Here is a 16757-nt window from a genome sequence, read left to right as displayed (position 1 = left end):
AGAGAGAGCTTGAGATCAGTTTAACTGAGATGGTTTTATAGAGATAGGCAGAAGGTGAAGACAGAAGGAACTAGAGAATGAAAAGAACCCCAAAATACTAGAACAAATTGGCAGAGTTATTTTGAAGCCAAGCAGAGAAATTCAGTGTGAGAGGCCAAAAGAAGCCAGATTAAGTCAGTCAAGTTGGAGAGAAATTTGAGACAGAACAGCCAAGTTGAACCAGCCAGTCCTAGTTCAGAAAGTACTAGAAAACTAGAGTTTATTCAGAAGTAAGTCTCCAAGATGACAATTACATCTGAAGAATGAAAGTTACTTTCACATCATCTAGCCCCCATAGAAGAAGATGCTGTAACTTGATTTTCCAGGGCTGGTATATATCCATGAGAGGACGTGCAGATTCAGGAATAGAGACAGAGGTGTGGACCAGAAGACAGAGCTAGATGAGATGGAGCAGACCTCTTGGCTGCTAGGATTTTCATGTCTACCATAAGAACCCCACTCACCTCAGTCAGCAAACACAGGATATAACATCCCTGAAAAGTAAGACAATGACCTTAAATCTCAACTTGTGAAGAGGATAAAGGCCTTTAAAGAGAAAATGAATACATATAAAGAAATAAAGGAAAATAAAATCAAACAGGTAAAATAAATAAATAAAACTGTTCAAGACATGAAAATAGAAATAGAAACAATAAAGAAAACAAAAACACAAAAGAGGCAATCCCGGATATGGAAAACCTAGAAAAGGGAACAGGAACTATGGACACAAGCATCACCAAGAGAATATATGAGATGCAAGAGATACTCTCAGGGGTAGAAGATAGGATAAAAATTGATATATCAGTCAAAGGAAATGACACATCTAAAATACTTCTAACACAAAACATTGAGGAAATTTGGGACACTATTAAAAGACCAAACCTAAGTATAATAAGGATAGAAGGATGAAGTGATTCCAAATTAAAGGCCCAGAAATAGTTTGAACAAAATCATATAAGAAAACTCCCTAACCTGAAGAAATAGATGGCTATAAACATGAAAGTACCTTACAGATCACCAAATAGATTTTACCAGAAAAAACAATCCTTTTACCACAGAATATAACACTAAATATACAGAACAAAGAAAGAATATTGAAAATTTCCCCTGGCTCCAGGGGGGAAAAGGCCAAGTAACATAATAGCAAACTTTATGTTTTCACTAATCCAGCCTTACAGAAGATATAGCAAGAATAACTACAACACAAGGAAGGTAACTACACCCAACAAACAGAAATTATTATTTTCACAGGAAAACTTAAAGTAAAGAATCTCTGTCTCGGTATCTGTCCCTCTGTCTCTCTGTCTCTCTGTCTCTCTGTCTCTCTGTCTCTCTCTCTCTCTCTCTCTCTCTCTCTCTCTCTCTGTCTCTCTCTCTCTCTCACACACACACACACACATAGCACAAACATCAAAATAATGGAAACTAACAATCATTGGCCGTTAATATCTCTCAACACCAATTCACCAATGAAAATACATGGAGTGAGAAATTGGATGCATAGACAGGATCTATTATTCTGCTGCATACAAGAAATAGACTTCAGCAACAAAAATAGATGCTATCTCAGAATAAAGCACTGTAAAAAGGTTTTCCAAGAAAACAGATCCAAGAAACAAGCTGGAGTAGCCATTCTAATATCTAATAAAGTATACATTCAACCAAAAGTAATAAAAAGAGATGGGGAAGGAGACTTCATAGTCATGAAAGGAAAAAGCCACATTTTTGCCCCAAATGAAAGGCCACCAATATTCCTAAAAAAAATTTACTAAAACTTAAATCACATATTAAATAGGAAATACCAACACTTTACTCTCACTAACTGACATATCATTGAAGCAAAAACTAAAATGGGAAATAATGTAACAGAGATTATGACTCAAATGGACCTAACAGATATCTAAAGAATATGTCACACAACCACAAAAGAATATACTTGCTTCTCAGTACTTTATGGAACCTTCTCCAAAATTGATCATATACTCAGTCACAAAACAAGTATCAACAGATATAAAAAGATTAAAATAACCCCTTGGATCTTATGAGATCATCATGGATCAATGCTGGACTTAACAACAGAAACAACAGAAAGCCTACATATTCATGGAAACTGAATAACTCTCCACTCAATGACCTCTGGGACAAATAAGAAATAAAAAAAAGATATCAACTTTCTAGAATTTAATGAAAGTGAAGGAACAACATACCCAGACTGATAGGACATAATGAAAGCATTGGTTAGAAGGAGGTTCACAGTACTAAGTACCTTCATAAAGAAATTGGTGAAATCTCATACTTGCAACTTAACAGCACACCTGAAACTCATAGGGAAAATAAAGAAGCCAAGACTTCCACCCGACAGGATATAATCAAACTTGAGATTAAAATCAATCGATTTGAAACAATGAGAAGAATTCAAAGAATCAATGAAACCAAGAGCTGGTTCATTGAGAAAATCAGCAAGAAAGACAAAGCCTTAGCCAAATTAACTGAAGGGAGATAGACAGTCTCCAAATTAATAAAATCAGAAATGGAAAGGGAGACAACAACAGACACTGAGGAAATTAAAATAAAATCATTAGGTTTTACTTCAAAAGACTGTATTCCACTAAATTGTAAGATCTAAATGAAAGGGATAGTTTTCTAGATAGATGCCATTTACTAAAGTTAAATCAAGGTCAGCTAAACTATTTAAATAATCCTAGAACCTTGAAAGAAATTGAAGCAGTCTTAAAAGTCTCCCAACCAAAAAAAGCCCAGGGCCAGAGGGCTTTAGGCCAGAATTCTACCAGACTTTCAATGAAATGCTAATAACAATACTCCTTAAAATACTCGAAAAGAAGAAAGCATCTTCAACAAGCTGTATTGTTCTAAATGGATGTTTGCCTGTAGAAGAATGAAAATAGATCCATATTTATCACAGTACACAAAACTCAAGTCCAAGGAAATCACAAGGACGCAATCTCCACTCTGTTTGTAGGGGCTTTTTTTCATAATTGCCAGAAACTACAGACAACCAAGATGTCTCTCAAACAACAAATGGATAAGTTCTTTGGTTTCTTTACACAATGGAATATTACTCAGCTATTAAAAATAAAGACATCATGAATATTAAAGCCAAATGAATGGAACTAGAAAATATCATGCTGAGTGAAGTAACTGAGATCCAAAAGGACATGAATTGGATGTTGTTCTCACTTATAAGTGGATATTAGCCATAAAGTACATAATACCCACTCAATACTCCACAGACACAAATAAGCTAAACAAGAAGGAAGGTCCAAGGGAAGATGCTTGAATGTCACTTAGAGGGGGAAAAAACACTCCTAGGTGACAGATGGAGGGCGGGAACTAGATGGGATTGGGGATGGGGACTAGAATAGGAGTGGGTGTAGGGAGCAACAAGAGAGAGGGCCAGAGGGCCAGGATAATAAATGGAAATTGGCAGCTGGCAGGGGTGGGCAGTGGGACTTATCTCTAGGATGAACCAAAGACCTGGCATGGGGGAGGGTCACATGAGTCTATGAAAGTGGCTTTGGCTGAGACCCCTAGAAGTGGGGATATGGAAATTTAAGTGGCCGTTTCCTGTAGCCAGGCAGATCCCCGGTGTTAAGATAAGGACACCAACCCACTCACAAAATTTTCAACCCCAAATTTGTCCTGTCTAGTAGAAATGCAGGGACAAAGATGGAGCAAAGACTGACTGAATGATCAACTAATAACTCACCCCACTTGAGAACTATCCCTGGCTAAACACTAAATCCTCACACAATGTTTCTCAGTTATGCTTGCAGAGTAGCCCAGCATAATTGCCCTCATACAGCAACTGACTCAGACAGCTATAGAGAGCCACAGATACACATTGTACAGACTTTGGGAATTCTTATGGAAGAGTTGGGAGTAGGATTGAGTGCTCCTGAGAGATTAGGATATCCGCAGAAAGACCAACAGTCAACTAACATGGACCCTTGGTGGTGTTCAGAGACTGAACCAGCAGCCAAAGAGCATACATAGGCTTAAGCAAGGCCCCCAGCACATGTGTAGCAGATGTGCAGCTTGGTCTTCATGTCTCCACAACAACTGGAGCATACTGTCCCTCATACTGTTGACTGTGTGTTGATCCTTTTTCTACCCTCAGTGGCAGAGGATGAACTAGCTCTGGAGAGACTTGATATTCCAGAATTGGGGGATACTGAAAGTGAGCATTCAGCCTCTCAGAGAAAAAGGGGAGGAGGGAATGGAGGGAAAGACTATGTGAGGAGTAGGCTGGGTGTTGGAGAAAACTATTGGGTTGTAAAGTGAATGAATGAATGAATGAATGAATGAATGAATAAATGGAAAAATAGAGAACAACTAGCCATTGGTATTTTATTTCATAACATCCTGAGGAAAAAAATAGACAATTATGCATAACATGAGCTCCACATGGAAATTGTCACAAAATACACTCCATTAATGAACATTAATAAGAAGAATGGAAATCCTTATGCTGCTGTAACAGCAGCAGTAACAAGATCTGCATCATTTAGATTTTTTCCTGGGTTAAGTCAGACTGATGCTCCAAAAGACCTAGGTAATTATAAGGACAAAGCCATTATGAGGACTAAACTGTGCAAAATAAGATATTAACCTGCTGGGGCTGAGAAGAGGACTTAGAGGTTCAGAGAAACGTTTGCAGAAGAATCATCCGTCTACATACAATAATAACAAAATTAGATTTAAAAAGAAAATGCAATTGTTTATTAAGAGGGATTTAGAAACATTTCTAAGCATAGCCGATGGTATAGAAATTTGAAGCAGAAATTGAAATTTGTTCTTTATTATCTAATAAATTAAATGTAGCCTATCTGTAAATATAAGTACATCGATTCACCTATACATATAGGCCTATAAAGAAATCACTGGGACTGTTCGTAGTTCATGGTTTTCTGTTACAGTTTGTTTCCTATGGCCAGTTTTCCCTCTCCATGAAACAAACTATTGGCATCACATCACACCTATAGACTGCCAGTTCCTATTGCCTCAAAACAAATTACCTCATCAGTCTGCATTCTGCACCCCAGCATCTGAGATGCCAATGGTTAGTCAGTCTACATTGTGTGCCCCAGTATCTGAGATGCCAATGGTTAGTAAAGAAGATAATGATTTATCTTCAAAATGAATACAAAGAAAAATAATAGATGTAGCTTGCTTTTTCTTATTTCAAATTAGAGGGAAGAAATTGTGACAGGATGTGAGAATAGAGAGAAATCATTCCATTTCATGAGACATGGGGTCATGTGCACATGGAACGACATCCAGAGTAGCAAGTGTGGTGACATATTTTCATAACAATTTCATCAAATATCCATTGTGCCTTGAATAAATAATTCAGTTTTGATCTCATGTGCTATTTGGATGGTACTTTTACATGAATTACTCAAAAGGAAGAAAAGCATTTGAATAAAAGCATACCCTCTTTTGGTTCTTGGGGTTGAGAAGTAACCCTACCTAGAATAAACATTTTTAGTGTGTTTGTTATAATGTCATTCTTTAATAGCACTTTATGTAAGTAGCACTCAAGCATGGCAACATAATAGCCCTGGGAAGCACACAATTCTAACTATTGGGAAAGTAGGATTTTATGAGGTGAATCGACAAATACATAAGAGCCACTAGATGACGACGTTTGTTATGTCATGAAGATTGCTCTTCTGCCCCTTGATGCCTGTATACTAAAGATATTATCATGTGGAACCATGAAATAGGAATGTACATGAGCAGTCACCTATGTGAATAACTTATTGATGGTAAAATTCACCAGTTGGCATGCATATATATTTACATCTATATCTGTATCTATATCTATATATCTATATCTATATCTATATCTATTTATCTATCTATGTATATACATATGCATATATATACATATATACATATTGTGTGTGTGATTTGTTTTCTTTTTCTTTTTTTTTTTTGAGAGGGGTTTGATTCTTTTGTAGCATTTGCAGCATTTGATTAAGAATGGTGGATAAACTCTTACAAAGATTAATAAAATATTTTCCACAATAATCTTCTACAACTGTGCTATCATGCATAGACATCCACCCAAAGCTCTAAATACCCAGTTAAATGAGCCCTCTGCTTTGCTTGGTCTTGTGATGACTTTGTCTGACTTTTTGCTTTATAATGGCCTTAAATACACAGCAAAGCTGGCTCCTACTCTTGGCTTTAGCTAGCCCCAAACATGTCAGAAACTGTTATTTATTCTGTTTAGATAAGACATATGAAAGATCAGAAATATATCAAAGCTTCTTTTTAAGAACATTATTTTTTTAAAGAGCAACTTTTAATTTGTGTGTGTGAAAGATACTGAAAAACAGTAAGACCAGCGAAGTAAAGCTGAGTAATCTTGCTGGATGTACTGCTTCAGCAAGTCTTTGTTTCTTACCACTCATGTTGATGTGGCTAGCTTCCCCCGGAAGAGCTAACAAACTTGCAATGGTCCTCTCACTCAGATATGCTATATGTGCTAATTTATGGCTTCCTCCTACCATGTTTATAAATGCCTTTCTTACTTCTGAAGGGACCAGCTGATCCTTTGACCACACATTTTCTTCCTGAAAGACTGATGTTGAATTTTACATGGAATACCAATCCTCCTTATTGTCCTAGCAAATAGGGCAATGTAATAACATTTTTTAAAAATATGTGCATATATGATATGTTCTGTCCAAACACTTTGCAGTGGGGACTTATGCAGAATACTGAGGTAGAGTGAAACAAAAAATCTTTCTCAAAATAAAATCATGAGCCTGAAATTAAAATGTAGGTAGAGTGGATTTAATCACCTTACATTCCCAAACTATGACTGTTTCAAATTATAGACATGATATATTATGAAAATTTTACATATGCATGAGTAAAATACTGAGTCTAAAAATGTATTGATTTGCATATGCTAATATATTATTTAATGAATATGCATAGGAGGTAGATGGCACAAGATGGATTCAAGTTTGGACTTGAATGAAAACTGTTGGTCTAAAAGTTAGAAATACATATACCGTAATTGTTAAATTCTGAAGCATTTAATAGTTTGTTTTAAATGATAATAACAATATAATTGTTTCTGTCACATTAACACATACCACCTCAAAAAGAAAAGTGAAAGACATCCTTGGAGGAATTAAATGTTTTATTTTTCCAGACATACAATTTTGTTCAACATCTAATTAAATTCTCATGTGGTAACCACAGCTAGTTTGCTTTCTCTACACAGGGTGAGCATTCACTGTAAAGACAGCTTCATCATGCTAAATCTAGTCACGAACCTACATTTTGGGGAAAAAGTGCATTTCTAGGTAATTTTATGTACAATACAAAAGAAAAACATGTTAAATCATCAATTTTCCCAAGTAAACAAAAAATAAAAACAAATAATCACCCATATTCATTATGTATTATGTCTTTGAGAAACACATGTTTTACTTTTGGCCAGGTTAAGCTGAACAGTAATTTCTATATCTTTAAATGAAAAGAAATGAAGATTTAAAATGTAATTATGGTACAAAAAACCCCAGGAAGTATTAAATAGAGCAAATAATAGCATAGAACTAAACATCAGTGACACAGTTTGCAGCTAAGTAGGCAAGGGGAACAGTGCTTTGGAAGTCATTTTACTTTCGCTCTGTTCATACAACAGATTAATTCCAGACACAGAGGATGGTGTTAGCATTGCATGTGAACGCACTGCTATTTTTATATCTAAAGAAACACCAAAGTGTGAACATTTTAAACATGCTAACCATTTGTATATGCTAACACTATAGATTATTGGAGCATTGTACACATTTGGGTACAGTTATGCTCTCTATTTTAACTGTTGTTTTCTACATCACTGAGGTGCACTATTAAGAACACCAGAATTGACCATCTTTTAGCCACCTTTTTTTTTAATCTTCTGATAATGAATGTACTCTCTCCATCTTTCTTTGCCATCTTTTCCTCCTTTCTGCCCTCCTTCTCTCTAGTCTGTCTGTTCTTTTTCCTGTCTGCTCTCCTTCCTCGATACCTTTATTCCTTTCATTTTGTTTGAGGCCAGGCCTTTGTGCATGCTAAACACATAGTCTACTATCAACTTACACTCCTATCCATAATTTTACTTCCTGGAGATTTTTACACAACATTATAAAATGATGTAGATCCCTTTTAATTATGTTCTAGATGAACTGTTAATAAGAAGTATGTTTCAATAGTGTTTGGTAAAATTTCTCTTTTTACCTGAAAACATAAATGTATTAAAATGAAATTAAATAAAGTGAAAGTTGTATAATTAAAAGACATATAAGAAAATCTCCTATATTTTGTCCATTTAAATTGGAGAAACTAATTTTAGTATTATACTTTTCTCATAAAACAATCCAAGTATATAATTAGAAGATAGTACTAAAATTTCTCAATGGTTACACAAGTCCCTGAACATGTGTATTAACATTCCTAAAGAAGTATTATCAAGTGGAAAAGAATGTCTGGGTGAAAATAGATATTCTTTATGAGAAGTCTGTTTTGTTTATAACTTGTTGAGATTTTCTTTCTTGATGTAATAATAAGCTCCTCATCACAGATATGTTTTACAAATCATGATAGAAAACAGCGACATGTTACTAATTTCTTTACATGGCAAATTGTATGCTTTGATCTTCCCTTTCCATTTGGATAGCTCTACTCTGCATGGAAAAGTTGCATGCTTTAATAATATTGCATCCCTGTTTTCTTTAATCTTCCAGGTAGACTAGGGGACTAAAACCAAAACAGTAAATCAATTAAATAATGCAAGAGTTTATGTTAGTCTATAATAACTTAAATAGCTTCCAAAAAAAAAAAAACCAAGGTGCTTTTGTTTGGAAGATGATAACATAACAGTAGAAATGTCATTGTCTCACTGATAGATCTCCCATCAAAGGCCTGAATGGTACAGGGTATTCATTTTTTCTTTCTGAAACAAGAGAACAAAGATTGATGGCAGATATCAGCAACCAACACATCTTACAATCTTAAACAAAGGAATAAGCAAGAATATAAATCACTGGAAGCATATGAACTCATCACTTTCTCCTTATGAGTCACTCTTGACTTTACATAACATCTGGATGCTTTCTTCCCTGTCATTTGTGTAACCTACATGACATTGGATATCACACACGTTTATATGACATTTACTATGTGAAAACTGTGAACTGGAATTCTTTTTCATGTATAAAAACCAGTGACAATTAGAAAGCTAAACCCCTAGAGCACAGAGGGAACAGCACAGGGTAATTTATGGCCCTCGCTCAACTGAGGGGGTAACAGTTCTGCTTGTGTTGTTGCATTGATGTTGAAAAAAAAGACACATAAAGATATAAATAAAATCTGGGATAAGTTAAATATTTCTATGCACCATGAGGACCATGACATGTCTAGTGCTAGTCTGTATCATACAAGAAAATGCATGCTCATCTCAGTTCACAAAGAGCACACTTTAGAGTGAGTCTCCAGCTTTTGTCAGCAATTTCTCATGGGTAAAGCACAAGATTTTACTTAAGAGTTGACTAGTGAAGACAGAGCATTTGTTCCTGGAAGCAAAAGTCCATGGATGAAGGTTTTATGACTCTGGAAGCTGATTCCTCCTGTTTCTGCTTTTCCTGCTGTTGATGAGAGCCTTCAGCTTGCCATAGTCCCCTCTCATCTTCTGTGGTTCTTCACCCAGCTGCTGCTGCTGTCGGGTGTCTTTGCAATACTGATTGATAAGCTGCATTTCCGAGTGGCTGAATGCCCCCAGGATGTCCTTTGGATGGAAGGGTAGAGCCCTCACAGAGCCAGCCCATGTCCATGGGGACCACTTGTCTGTCACAATGGCCACCATTTCTGAATCTAAAACTTTGAAGTTAATCTTGGCTATGGTCTGTTTGAAGCTGTTCTCAGTGGCAATGCAGTGGTAGAGTCCTTGGTCAGAATCTTGAACAGAGCGAATCAGTAGTCCTTGGGAAGTGGCTATAATGCGCTCATTCAGTTTAACCTATGAGAGAAACACAGTGAATGTCCCAAATGGAAGACTACATTTCTAACATAACACAGTCAACATATACAATACATGCTTGATTTTCACAACTAGGCAACAGCATTGAGGATCTTTCTCAAAGTATACAGCATTATGCATACGTAATCCACTGCACACATACCTGTTTCTCTGCAATGTATAATCTTGTTCCCTGGGTACTGAACTAAGATAGTGATGTAAAACATAACAGGAAAATCTAAACACAAACACACAAACACAAGCAGAACTTCGAATATTTCCAATGGCCTTGTCCAATTATCACACACTACAGAGTGTCTAAAAATAAGTTGCAAGGACATCAACTTACAAGACTTTCATAAAATGTTATTACTATGAGGTAATAAAAAATTTGGTAAGGTGTATAATGGAAAGAGATCAATGACTGGATATTGGCTACCTACATGAGATCAATTTGATTTACAACTGTATTGTATTGTCAATGAAGAGATTGAGAATTCATGTGGAGGGACATTTGATGACATCTATATTCTGGATTCTCTCTCTCTTAACAAGAACAGAAATATCACCAAAATCAAGAGAAGTAATGCAATACAGGTAAATACTTTTTACATTATGAAAGTTCTGTAGAAAAATACATTTCATTGTTAACAAAATCCAAGTCAAAGATTGTCTTTAGATTTAGAACGTGTAATGTTGAGTGAGTTACTGCGTCAGGTACCTATGGGTGCCAGCCTGCGGAAATCAGAGTGCTTTGGATTTGCAGAGACTGAAGAACAGGAGTTTGTCAGCTTCCTGATGTGGTTGCAGGGAACCAGAACTGGGTTCTCTGCAAATTCGCCAAACAAAATGTAAACTAGGCAGAGGACATAGGCAGGTCTAGTGCCCATCCGTCCTGTGCTTTCTTCCACAGAATCGAATCTCTGTCTGTGTAAGTGGTCATCAGCCTATGATTTAATGTTTCAGCCTCAAGGAATTCAGAGTTATGAAAGATTACATAACATGTTAGAATGGACATGTTTTTCCCTATGGAGCGGAGGTCACAGTCTCTTTGAGAATATTTGCCGACTACAGCTTTCAGTGGTGTGCACTTGCATAGACTTAATTAACAATACACAGGAAAAAAAATCACCTGCATTAGAAGCCACACAAATGCAAGGGTTTGTCCAATTTTCACTTGGCTCCATCAAAATTGATAGTGTATTAGCAACATGGAATTTTAGAATTAGGGGCTACATGTATGTGAAGCAATTTTTTCTTCTCACTTGTCAAGACAGCATGATAACGATATTATGGAATTCAGTATTTACAATGTGTCATTCTATGCCAATTTGCAATGTCATTCTTTTTAAACATTTCTTTATAATAAATGAAAATTTAGAGTAGGAATGTATTTATTTGCAAATCTAGGGGACTTTTCTATGCTAAAAATAAATCCAATGGTTTCATATACAATGATTACATAAATTATCTGAATGACATATAAGGGTCATGAATGCTAATGCAGTAGAAACATGACCATACAGCAGAAAAATGCTCCTTGCTTCAAGGGATTAAAGTTCAGTGTAATTTCTTACTGAGGAAAACGGAACATTTTTAAATGTCCTTTTATCTTGTGAGTCACACAAAGGTGCTGTTGTAATCAGTCTTAGCTTCTGGATTTGAACACGTCTTGTATTTTTCACAAATGCCTCTTTTTGATTCTGTTTTAACACTTGTGCTTTTGTTACAAACACTGGGCTTTAGAGGTGGCTGGCAGAGAGTATTTCTAATTAATCCTTCAACTCTAAGGACAAAGGATTTTAAAGGAGATGGCACTTGACATGCCAATTGACATAAAAAGGATGTTTCTATGTCTCTCCTTCCCAGTTTCTTCTGTGCCTCCCCAAGGAATGGTGATTTAGCGCTCCTTCTACATCCGTGATGGATGGCTGGGAAGGTAGGGGCCGGGCACTCACCTCCTTCCTCCTGTCTTTGTCTTTCTGCAGCAACCACTTGATAGATGCCTGTGGAGACTTGGGAGCACACTCAAGGAAAGTGCTATTATTTCTCACTCCATACTGAACAATTTCAGCTGCATTTCTGTATGCTGAAAAGCAAAAATCACAGCAGTGTGAGAGAGAACTGATTTCAGAGATAACTTTTCTATGTGAATGTTTCTCTCTCTAAGATTGTGGTCAGGATGACTGTCACAAAAGGGGAGTAGGCAAAATTTAATGAGGAAATATTTCCATAGGCTCTAGCAGTTTTGTTTAAATGTAAGGTAAAACAGACCCTACAAAATTACCTAAGATTGTCTTGGTACACATTTATTGCTCTACACAGAGGGGTTAGCTATCTAATTGTTATATGATTATCTAACTATAATAGCCTTTTAGTTAGATTTTCTCCATTGTGCAAAGTGTTTATGAATCATAAAGAAATATAATATGTACAATATCTACAAATACACAAATGTGTGTGTGTGTGTGTGTGTGTGTGTACTATTTGAAGAAATACACTGTGAATGCTGTGTGAAGTTCCAGGCAAAATGGGATCTTGGTTCATGCCACCCATTAAACCATACTCAGTGTGGAATAGAAGATCAACCAGAAAGCATAGTATGTCCACAGTGTGATGAAATGATTGAGTAGCTGGGCTTTGGAGTAAGAGGAACTTGGGATAAATTCCTGTGCATCCACACTACTAGCTGTGTAACATGAGACAAGTTACTTGAAGCATCTCTGTGCTCATTTTATTCATTTCTAAATCATAGATTATAATATTTTAAAACTTCAATAAAAGCTTTACAGCAAATAAAACACTTACCGAAACGAGACAGATGCTAAATGAGCAACAGAATGCTTCATTTGTAAATCACGGATAGAGATCGATGTTGCTATAGGTTTTAAACAATGGATGAGATTATCTCAAAGCATGTGAGCCGAAGCTCAAAGTCAGCACAGATATTTTGATACTATGTCAAATGCCATTTTTCTCACTACTGTCAAAAGGGACATTATAAACAGGAACTGGCATAATGCTTTATAAAAATGTTCCATGCATAGCATATGCAGAATGGATGCATTCCCATGAATTAGATGTATAAAATAATGAAACTAAAATCTACCTCGGAGTGATATCTTTCAGTTACAATAGTAAGGAACAGGAATGACATTCTTTACTACATGAAGGCCCAGGCTCGAATGTGTGGGAACTGTGAGCCTTCCTTTCTAGCTCAGGCCTGCTGCCTCCTATACCTGACTACTGGGGCCGCAGACCTGGTTGACACTCTTCTCTTCAGCTGCTGTTGTTGTTTTAATCTTATAAAGTTTATTATATAAAAATCTCAATATAGTTTTATCTTTAAAGCCACATGCCTGCAGCTCTAGGTGGCCAGGAGGAAGAGCTGTTCGAGAAGGAGGAAAGCGATCAAGGAATAGTTTAACAAAACGGACTCTCTTTGTCAGGACAAAGAGGCAGGGTTGGGTAACTGTCAAACAGGTCACAGGCCTGCGATTGGGTCTCAGCCTAGATCTCTGAAGGTTTATTCTCTGTATCTATGGAATTGGGAACAGTATATGTTTCTAGAAAGGGATAAGTAAATAAACAAAGTATGCTATGAACATATAATGAATTCTGTAAATAGGAAAAAAATTCATATGTGCTTTCAAGAGATTGAAAACATGACAAGAATGAAACCAAAGTTTGCAGATGCTCAGTGAGTCCATTGTATACAGTATCTAGAATACTCAGACTCTTAGGAAGGGCGGAGAGTTTCTGGCAGGCACGAGGGTGCAGGGAGTGACTAGTCAGTAAAGTCTGTGTTTAAGTCCGGGAAAACAGTAAGCATATACAGTGCCTGGCACATTGCCATGCAGTGTGAATATTCTAAACAGTAAATACAGAGGTCTACGGCTCAAAAGAACTGAAGTTGTAAATGTATTTTATGTCTATTTTCTTCAGTAAAATAGTGTTTATTGTGTTGTTAGTCAATTTCAAAATTAAAACCTTTGCCTCAGAAAGAAATAAGTAGCTAAGAAATTCTGTGTTTGCCTGTTGTATGAGAGACCTAGCCACTCACACACTGGCGGCTTGCTCCAGAACACTTGTGTTTTGTTGTTCAGTAGTCACATGAAGAACACTTATGTTTGATTATCATTAACAAATAATTTACCAACGTAGGATGACACTTTCTTAAGTGAATGACTTGAGTGAAGATCCCTTACGAAACGAGGTACAGAATGTTGCTACTGTGCACCCTGACTAACACTCCCTCTCTTCTCATACCTTTCAGATTGAACCCTCGACATTGTGTCAATGGGTTCCCATGTCTCACGTCTTGTCTTCGGCTCCTCCTATAAATGCAGAAAAAGATTGAAAAGATTTGGCATTAATGACGGCTATGCCACATTAAAAATATCTCGGTTAAATTAGGCAGCCTTCTGATTGCCTGGGCTTTAATTTAGAGAGAAGACAGGAGAATCTCATTATCTCACTCTGACCATGCCTGTGCCTGAGTGATAGGTGGGACCCAGTTTTCCTTGGCATCTAGTCAGTCCCTCTCCTTGAATCATCTGTGAGCAGACAGGCACAAAATTCCAGTTGATGCTCGATTGTCTAAATAACTGTATCAAATTTTATTTCACAGCTTTTAATCCAAAATGCATTAAAATGAAAACACCTAAACAATAAGCTTAACATTTTCTTCATATAAAGCATTCCTCAAACAAACATGTTTTTGTTTAAAAGTCAATAGTCTATAGATGTTTTAAACTCCTTTGAAACATAAGTAGGATTGCCACATACAAAGAAAAATACCTATTACTTAAAACATTTTCAGGTTTCCAAAAATGGATATGTGTACAGTGAATTCTAGAATGTTTATATACATATTTTATATTTGCTGTATTTTCTCATACAAGTATACATATATGTTATAGAGTATAATAGCACATTTAAAGATATATGAGCATACATGAAAACCTTTATGATGCCTTACCCTATTAATGACAATATTCTTATGCTGAAGATATTAACATTTATTTAATATCATCATTAAATGTATGGGCTAAAATAGATTCTCTGTCCCTCAAAATACATAGTAGGAGACTTCTAATGTTTACTCTGCTCCCAGTCAGACAGATTTTTTGCTGGGAACATATTAATGGAAAAACATTTTAAAAACTGAGCTGGAACCCTTGTCAATGATTTATAAATTGTACCATTCAGTTATATACGTGTACAGCATCTCTCACACACACAGACTAGCAGACATGCCATTCATTCTTATGTAATGGAATATAATCAGCGTCCTATTCCCCACTAAGTCAATGACCAGTTTTCCTGCCATGTATTTGCAGTATTTCCTATTGTACATCCTAGGAACACATACTAAAACAACACTTTGTAACTATCTTAGGGCTGACCTGGTCACTTTCAGTTTCTAGATATTGAATATCACTCACAATGTGTAAATTTATTGTCCTGTAGTCAGCACCATGGGGTGCTACTCATTTACAGTGCATAACCTCTCAAGCTAGGCAAAGTGGACTTGCCACATCGACTTCCAGACATTCAAATGGAAAACCTTGTTATAAATGATGAGATCAGCGAGAGCCTTTGGGATGCGTCAGTTCCCTTGAAAACATTCCTGGCATGTAACAGAGCCATGCTGGTAGGGAGCATGATATTAGATTACATGGAGGATTTGGGATTTGGCTCAGTTTGCTGAAGTTTCATCATTAGTCTCAATTCCTTTGGATAAACAATGAAATCATTTTCTACTTTCACAGAAAAGATGTTTATAAAGGTTGAACTGATTACCCTATCTTACATTTACTATCTGCCTGAATTCAGGATAATACACACAAATATTGAAAAAAAGTATATATTGTTTACTATGTATACCTAACTATGTCAAATTAAAGAAATCATTTAGACAATATTTAGTGCCATGTCAATGTATGGATTTTGTTTTCTGGCTGTGACTGTACTACTCATCTTGTATGTAAAATAATTCCAGAGAGAATAAAGACAGATACCACCAATAGAAAAGGAAATGAGTACTGAAAATATTAAAAAATGGTCTCTTCTACAACTACCGTTTAATCTGTATAAACAAGAACAGGGAGACTGAATCAATTTTCTGCAAAAACACTTCGCATTCCCCAGGCATGTTTAAGTTTAAAATATTTTGGAATACTTAAAGAATATAGATATTTTTAGTGAAATTTCTATTATACTAGCAAAAAAAGAAATATGGTAAGCTATAAATGTGGGTAAGCTCACCTTTCCCAGTGTGTGTGTGTGTGTGTGTGTACATGTGTGTGTGTGTGCATACACATGTATGTGTGTGTTTTTCATTTTATAGGTCTTTGCGGTAGAATTTGAGATATTGAAAACAGTTTTTTAAATAGTTGATACTTTATTTTCCAGCCAAGCATGTATGTATTAATACCAGGCACAATGGGATGAGCAATCAATGTAAAACAGTTTCAGTACTTTGTTTATAAAGAGCCATGACTAAATTTATGGTTTGTGGCAGTTGAATAGCAAAATGAAGCCATGCTACAGTATGAATCTTAGAAAATGTAACTGATTTGCAATAAGTAAGGCAGCAAGCATGTGAACATATGCTAAGACATCTAGAATGTACAATGAATCACAAATATGTATTGACACTGCTCACATGGAA

The 16757-nt window shown here is 36.1% G+C and overlaps 1 protein-coding gene across 1 annotated transcript in view; it reads right to left on the bottom strand.

The window, feature by feature from the left end:
- Positions 1-7201: 7201 nt before the first annotated feature.
- Positions 7202-16757, bottom strand: part of Sema3c (semaphorin 3C) — a 153929-nt gene continuing 144373 nt past the window's right edge. The window contains exons 16-18 of the mRNA XM_031380038.1: positions 14351-14418; positions 12040-12170; positions 7202-10081 (exon numbers count right to left, since the gene is read on the bottom strand). Of these exons, the coding sequence (XP_031235898.1) occupies positions 9668-10081; positions 12040-12170; positions 14351-14418 (613 nt within the window). The 3' untranslated portion in view covers positions 7202-9667. The remainder of the gene's footprint in view (positions 10082-12039; positions 12171-14350; positions 14419-16757) is intronic.

This window comes from Mastomys coucha, unplaced genomic scaffold (assembly GCF_008632895.1).
Source record: "Mastomys coucha isolate ucsf_1 unplaced genomic scaffold, UCSF_Mcou_1 pScaffold19, whole genome shotgun sequence".
Classification (NCBI taxonomy): domain Eukaryota; kingdom Metazoa; phylum Chordata; class Mammalia; order Rodentia; family Muridae; genus Mastomys; species Mastomys coucha.
Note: the sequence above shows the minus strand (reverse complement) of the source record. Positions and strands in the feature narration are given on the sequence as shown.